At 41.5% G+C, this 6604-nt stretch overlaps 1 protein-coding gene across 1 annotated transcript in view; it reads left to right on the top strand.

Annotated features, from left to right (window-relative positions):
* The first annotated feature begins 744 nt into the window (after window positions 1-744).
* LOC122764408 (actin, alpha skeletal muscle B-like) overlaps window positions 745-6604 on the top strand; it is a 6057-nt gene continuing 197 nt past the window's right edge. The window contains exons 1-9 of the mRNA XM_044018557.1: window positions 745-863; window positions 2443-2623; window positions 2702-2830; window positions 3016-3126; window positions 4300-4384; window positions 4454-4615; window positions 4702-4893; window positions 4977-5158; window positions 6181-6604. The exon at window positions 6181-6604 is cut by the window's right edge and continues 197 nt beyond it. Coding sequence (XP_043874492.1) covers window positions 2495-2623; window positions 2702-2830; window positions 3016-3126; window positions 4300-4384; window positions 4454-4615; window positions 4702-4893; window positions 4977-5158; window positions 6181-6324 — 1134 coding nt within the window. The 5' untranslated portion in view covers window positions 745-863; window positions 2443-2494 and the 3' untranslated portion in view covers window positions 6325-6604. The remainder of the gene's footprint in view (window positions 864-2442; window positions 2624-2701; window positions 2831-3015; window positions 3127-4299; window positions 4385-4453; window positions 4616-4701; window positions 4894-4976; window positions 5159-6180) is intronic.

Raw genomic sequence — 6604 nt, 5'->3', positions numbered from 1 at the left:
TAGCTTATAGATAATAGCTGTTTTACATGTTCGTAATTTAGCATTAGCAGCAGCTAAATGTCATTCATTCATTCACAGCTTCCTGTTTGAGATGTTAAAAGAGTGACTTTCAGAATAAAAGAGTAAAGTTAGAGTTTGAGCCGTGACCTTTGACCTTCATGTCAACTTTAGTGGCTTTGACTTCACAACGACAACATTTTTGTAAATATGATCTTAAATATTAAAATAAAAACATTATAGTGAAATAACTTTAATGTAAAAATATTACAGATCCTCTTTATGTCACACATATGATTTCATCATCATTTAATAAGTGATTTAATCAATAATGTCTCTGTCTGTCTGTCTGTCTGTCTCTGTCTGTCTGTCTGTCTGCCTCTCTCTCTCTGTCTCTATCTCTCTGTCTGTCTCTCTCTGTCCGTCTGTCTGTCTCTCTGTCCCTGTCTATGTCTCTCTCTGTCTGTCTGTCTACCTCTCTGTCTTTCTGTCTACCTCTCTCTCTGTCTCTCTCTCTCTCTCTGTCCCTCTCTCTGTCTCTCTCTCCCTATCTATGTCTCTCTCTGTCTGTCTGTCTCTCTCTCTGTCTCTGTTTCTCTCGCTTGAAAGAATGCAGTGAATGATGGAGAAAGTTTGGCGGCACAGGAGTCGTCTGATTGGCTGCTTCCCTCAGGGCCGGCCCTATAAGGAATCGAGCTGAGGAGAGAGAGAGGAGGAGGAGGAGGAGGAGGAGTGGTGAAGGCCCCGGCCATGTTTGGGATGGAGAGAGTGATGGAAGAGGAGGAGAGTTGATAAACTCAGTAGCAGCAGTCCAGACCATCACTTCTGTCCTGTCCCCAGGTCCCAGCAGGTCTTTCACTGTCCAGGTAAGACCAGTGCCTCCTTCAGGAGCTGTCACCTCCTGCTTCATCTCCTGCTTCACCTCTTTCCATCTCCTCCTCAGGTGTACTGTAGTAATGGTACCACCTCACCTCTCCTCTCCTCCTCCTCTTCTTCCTCTGTATGTGAAGATTCTCTCCATCCTGTTACACCTGTTGAACTTTGACCTGCAGGTCAATCCATCGTGAACCAAATGCAGATGTTCTGTGAAATGACTATGTGCTTAAATTCAGATTTTTTGAATGGGGTTTGGTTTATGTGTTAATTTGCACCTGGTGTTAAATTCAACGTTTTTTGAATGGGGTTTGGTTTATGTGTTAATTTGCACCTGGTGTTAAATTCAGCGTTTTTGAATGGGGTTTGGTTTATGTGTTAATTTGCACCTGGTGTTAAATTCAGCGTTTTGATGGGGTTTAGTTTATGTGTTAATTTGCACCTGGTGTTAAATTCAGCGTTTTTGAATGGGGTTTTGGTTTATGTGTTAATTTGCACCTGGTGTTAAATTCAGCCAGCACCTGGTGTTAAATTCAGCGTTTTGAATAGGTTTAGTTTATGTGTTAATTTGCACCTGGTGTTTAATTCGTTTTTGAATGGGGTTTGGTTTATGTGTTAATTTACCTGGTGTTAAATTCAACGTTTTTGCGTTTTTTTTGGATGGGGTTTGGTTTATGTGTTAATTTGCACTGGTGTTAAATTCAGCGTTTTTGAATGGGGTTTGGTTTATGTGTTAATTTGCACCTGGTGTTAAATTCAACGTTTTTTGAATGGGGTTTGGTTTATGTGTTAATTTGCACCTGGTGTTAAATTCAGCGTTTTTTGAAAACTACAGAGGCCTCAGAGGGACACTGTGTTTGTGTTTTTTTATCATGGACTTTTATAAATGTCTTATGATCAGGGTGTATTGATCATATTGATCTCTGTCTATTATTGATAGAACCAACACTAACACTTAACTACACATTATTATTTCACAGTTATGTTTGTGTTTGAGGCTGAAACAGCCAAACACAAACTGACTTCATGACTAAATATGGAGCAAAGTCCTCGTCTGTGTCTCAGAGAGAGAGACAGTGAGAGAAAGAGTGAGAGAGAGAGGGAGAGAGAGACAGAGAGAGAGAGACAGCGAGAGAGAGAGACAGAGATAGAAAGAGAGAGAGAGAGAGGGAGACAGACAGAGAGAGAGGGAGAGCATAAAAGGAGAAAAGAGGTGGGCGTCCGAGGTAGGATGAACTCAGGGAGAGAGAGAACATGCCAAACAAAGTCAGAACTCTGCTTCATGTCCTAATTAGGAAGTTTTCCCAGAGTGCTTTGTACCTTCAGTAAAGGGCAGTGACAGTTTTGGGGAGGAGGGGTGAGGAGTGTGTGTGTGTGTGTGTGTGGGGGGGGCGGAGTCACCGCTCCATGTTTGGTGATGTTGATGCTGCTTTTTTCTTCTGCTGTTGTGTTTTTTTCAGAAGAATTAAACTTTAAACTTTCATATTATTTTATTTTTGTGTTTCCTTGACAACAATGATGTCACTTCCTGACACAAACAGTCACATGACCTGTCTTATTTCCTCTCCACAGTGAGTCGGTGTTGTAGTGTTGTCGTCGTTGGTCCACAGCGCCCCCTGCAGTCATGTGTGATGATGAGGAAAGCACCGCTCTGGTCTGTGATAATGGATCTGGTCTCTGCAAGGCCGGGTTCGCCGGGGACGACGCCCCCAGGGCCGTCTTCCCCTCCATCGTGGGCCGACCCAGGCACCAGGTGACCACACACACACACACACACACACACAGTGCAGGTGTAGAGTGAGACACTAACTGTCTGTCTGTCTTTGTGTAGGGAGTGATGGTGGGTATGGGACAGAAGGACAGTTACGTAGGTGACGAGGCTCAGAGTAAGAGAGGAATCCTCACCCTGAAATATCCCATCGAACACGGAATCATCACCAACTGGGACGACATGGAGAAGGTCAGACACCTGTGTGTCCTCAGTGTGTCCTCAGGTTCTTCACGTCCTGTGCCGTAATAACCCTGTAATAACTCTGAACCCTGTAATAACCCTGTTATAAACCTGTTATAACCCTGTAATAACCCTGAACCCTGTAATAACCCTGTCATAACTCTGTAATAACCCTGTGCTCTGTGATTGGTCAGATCTGGCATCACTCGTTCTATAACGAGCTGAGAGTTGCTCCAGAAGAACATCCGACTCTGCTCACTGAAGCTCCACTCAACCCTAAAGCCAACAGAGAGAAGATGACACAGGTACGCACAACACTACACTTCACTACACAACACTAAATGTGTTAAAACATGTTATTATCTCTTTATAATGTCGTTATAATGACGGTAAAACATGTTATTATCTCTTTATAATGTCGTTATCATGACGGTAAAACATGTTATTATCTCTTTATAATGTGTTAAAACATGTTATTATGTCGTTATAATTTTTTTAAACATGTTATTATCTCTTTATAATGTCGTTATAATCACGGTAAAACATGTTATTATCTCTTTATAATGTCGTTATAATGACGTTAAACATGTTATTATGTCGTTATAATGTGTTAAAAATGTTATTATGTCGTTATGTTAAAACATGTTATTATGTCGTTATAATGTGTTAAAACATGTTATTATATCATTATAATGTGTTAAAACATGTTATTGTGTTAAAACATGTTATTATGTCGTTATAATGATGTTATTATGTAGTTATAATGTGTTAAAACATGTTTTTATGTCATTATAATGCGTTAAAACATGTTATGTATGGATTATAATGGCGTTACAACATGTTATTATGTCGTATAAAGTGTTACGTTGACCAATATCATAATGACGTTAAAACATGTTATTATGTCGTCATAATGACGTTAAAACATGTTATCTCGTTATAATGAGGTTAAAACATGTTATTATGTCGTTATAATAACGTTACAACATGTTATTATGTCGTTATAATGACGTTACAACATGTTATTATGTCATTATAAAGTGTTAAAACATGTTATGTTGTTATAATGACGTTAAAACATGATATTATGTCATTATAAAGTGTTAAAACATGTTATTATGTCGTCATAATGATGTTAAAACATGTTATTATGTCATTATAAAGTGTTAAAACATGTTATTATGTCGTTATAATGTGTTAAAACATGTTATTATGTTGTTATAATGACGTTAAAACATGTTATTATGTCGCCATAATGATGTTAAAACATGTTATTATGTCGTCATAATGATGTTAAAACATGTTATTATGTCATTATAAAGTGTTAAAACATGTTATTATGTCATTATAATGTGTTAAAACATGTTATTATGTTGTTATAATGACGTTAAAACATGTTATTATGTCATTATAAAGTGTTAAAACATGTTATTATGTCGTTATAATATGTTAAAACATGTTTTATTCTCTGTGTGCAGATCATGTTTGAGACCTTTAATGTTCCTGCCATGTACGTGGCCATTCAGGCCGTCCTGTCTCTGTACGCCTCAGGACGCACCACAGGTCAGACCACACCCACTCACCCACTCACTCCCTCACAGAGTCATGTGACTGACTGAGTGTGTCCTCCAGGTATCGTCCTGGACTCTGGAGACGGCGTCACCCACAACGTTCCGATCTACGAGGGTTACGCTCTGCCTCACGCCATCATGAGGTTGGACCTGGCTGGACGTGACCTGACCGACTACCTCATGAAGATCCTGACCGAGCGAGGCTACAGCTTCGTCACCACGGGTACGACGGATGTCTCCGGCTCCCCTGCTCGTCCCCGGCGTCTCCGTGTCCATGTGTGTCTCACTGTCTCTGTTGTATGTCCTCAGCCGAGAGAGAAATCGTCCGCGACATCAAGGAGAAGTTGTGTTACGTGGCGTTGGACTTTGAGAACGAGATGGGGACGGCGGCCACGTCGTCTTCTCTGGAAAAGAGCTACGAGCTTCCCGATGGACAGGTCATCACCATCGGCAACGAGAGGTTCCGCTGCCCAGAGACACTTTTCCAGCCATCCTTCATTGGTGAGATGCCCGTCTGTCCATCGGTCTTACCCTCACCCCGTCCACACTTTGTCCTCCGTTAACCCCTCGTCCTCTGTTCTCAGGTATGGAGTCAGCTGGTATCCACGAGACGACCTACAACAGCATCATGAAGTGTGACATCGACATCCGTAAAGACCTGTACGCTAACAACGTGCTGTCAGGAGGAACCACCATGTACCCGGGCATCGCTGACCGCATGCAGAAGGAGATCACTGCACTGGCCCCGAGCACCATGAAGATCAAGGTGAGAACACGTTAGCTCGCCTGTTAGCCTGCCTGTTAGCCTGCAGGTTAAAGGTCACCAAGACAATAAAAGACAGGTGGAGCAAAATGAAGTGTTCTGAGATAAGTTAGCTTAGCATAAATCTACCAAACAGGTTCATGTGTTGCTAACAGTAACACTGGCTGGACGCTAGCCCAAAGAAAGCTAAAAATATCTTATAGTTCTTAGAAGTTAGAGAAAAGTGAAAGAATGTTCGTAAAGAGGTTACCTGAGGTTACCTGAGATAACCAGAGGTTACCTGAGATAACCAGAGGTTACCAGAGGTTATCTGAGGTAACCAGAGGTTACCTGAGATAACCAGAGGTTACCAGAGGTTACCTGAGATAACCAGAGGTTACCTGAGATAACCAGAGGTTACCTGAGGTTACCTGAGATAACCAGAGGTTACCAGAGGTTACCTGAGATAACCAGAGGTTACCTGAGGTTACAAAATACAGCAAAAGTCGTCAAAAGATTAAACAGTTTAATAGAGAAGAGAAACGAAGTCATTTTATCAAAAAGTTAACCAACAGTTAACTGAAAGTTTACTAAATACAGATTTACTAAAACTTAACAAAATTAACCAAATGTTTGCTCAAACTTGATGAAACATTATCTAAAGGTTATTAATGTTAGTCAAAAGTTTAATAATACAGTTAAAAAAAGAATGAAAAGTTAACTCAGGGCTTGCTAAGAGTTAGCGTAAAGCTAACTATAAGTTAGCAAAAAGATGCCAGAAAATTAAGTCAACAAATAGCTGAAAAAATGACGTATAGTTAGAAAACATGGTCATAGGTTAGTTATGAGTTAGAGAGAGAAAACATTCAATAACGAAAATTTACCTGAAAGTCAAAAGAAGAACTGAAACTTAGCCTAAAGCTAACTACAAGTTAGCCTCAAGCTAAAGACGTTTCAGTAAATCAAATGTAGCTAAATGAACTCTTTATTGTGGTTGTTTTATTGTAATTGTAAGCTGTGAGCTGACTCCGCCTCCTCGCCCTCAGATCATCGCCCCTCCTGAGAGGAAGTACTCGGTGTGGATCGGCGGTTCCATCTTAGCGTCGCTCTCCACCTTCCAGCAGATGTGGATCAGTAAGCAGGAGTACGACGAGGCGGGGCCGTCCATCGTCCACCGCAAGTGCTTCTAAGGCCTCCCTGACCACGCCCCCTGCCCCGCCCCTCCTGCCACGTGTAGCTCCAGCACTGTCTTTACTTTAACCCTCACTGAGCACGAGCAAACAGGTCCTAGATAGGCCCCGCCCCCTCACACACTTCTTGTTTCATTTTTTTACTAACGGCTGGAAAAAGGGAAGTGATGTCATGAGCTGATCAATCCAAACCTTTAATGATTCAGAGCTCCTCCCCCTCTGCTCACCTGAAAACTGTGAATTGAGTTGTCCATCTTTAGCCCCGCCCCCTCCCCACCGC

The sequence above is a fragment of the Solea senegalensis genome, unplaced genomic scaffold (genome assembly GCF_019176455.1).
Source record: "Solea senegalensis isolate Sse05_10M unplaced genomic scaffold, IFAPA_SoseM_1 scf7180000017387, whole genome shotgun sequence".
Taxonomy (NCBI): Eukaryota; Metazoa; Chordata; class Actinopteri; order Pleuronectiformes; family Soleidae; genus Solea; species Solea senegalensis.
Note: the sequence above shows the minus strand (reverse complement) of the source record. Positions and strands in the feature narration are given on the sequence as shown.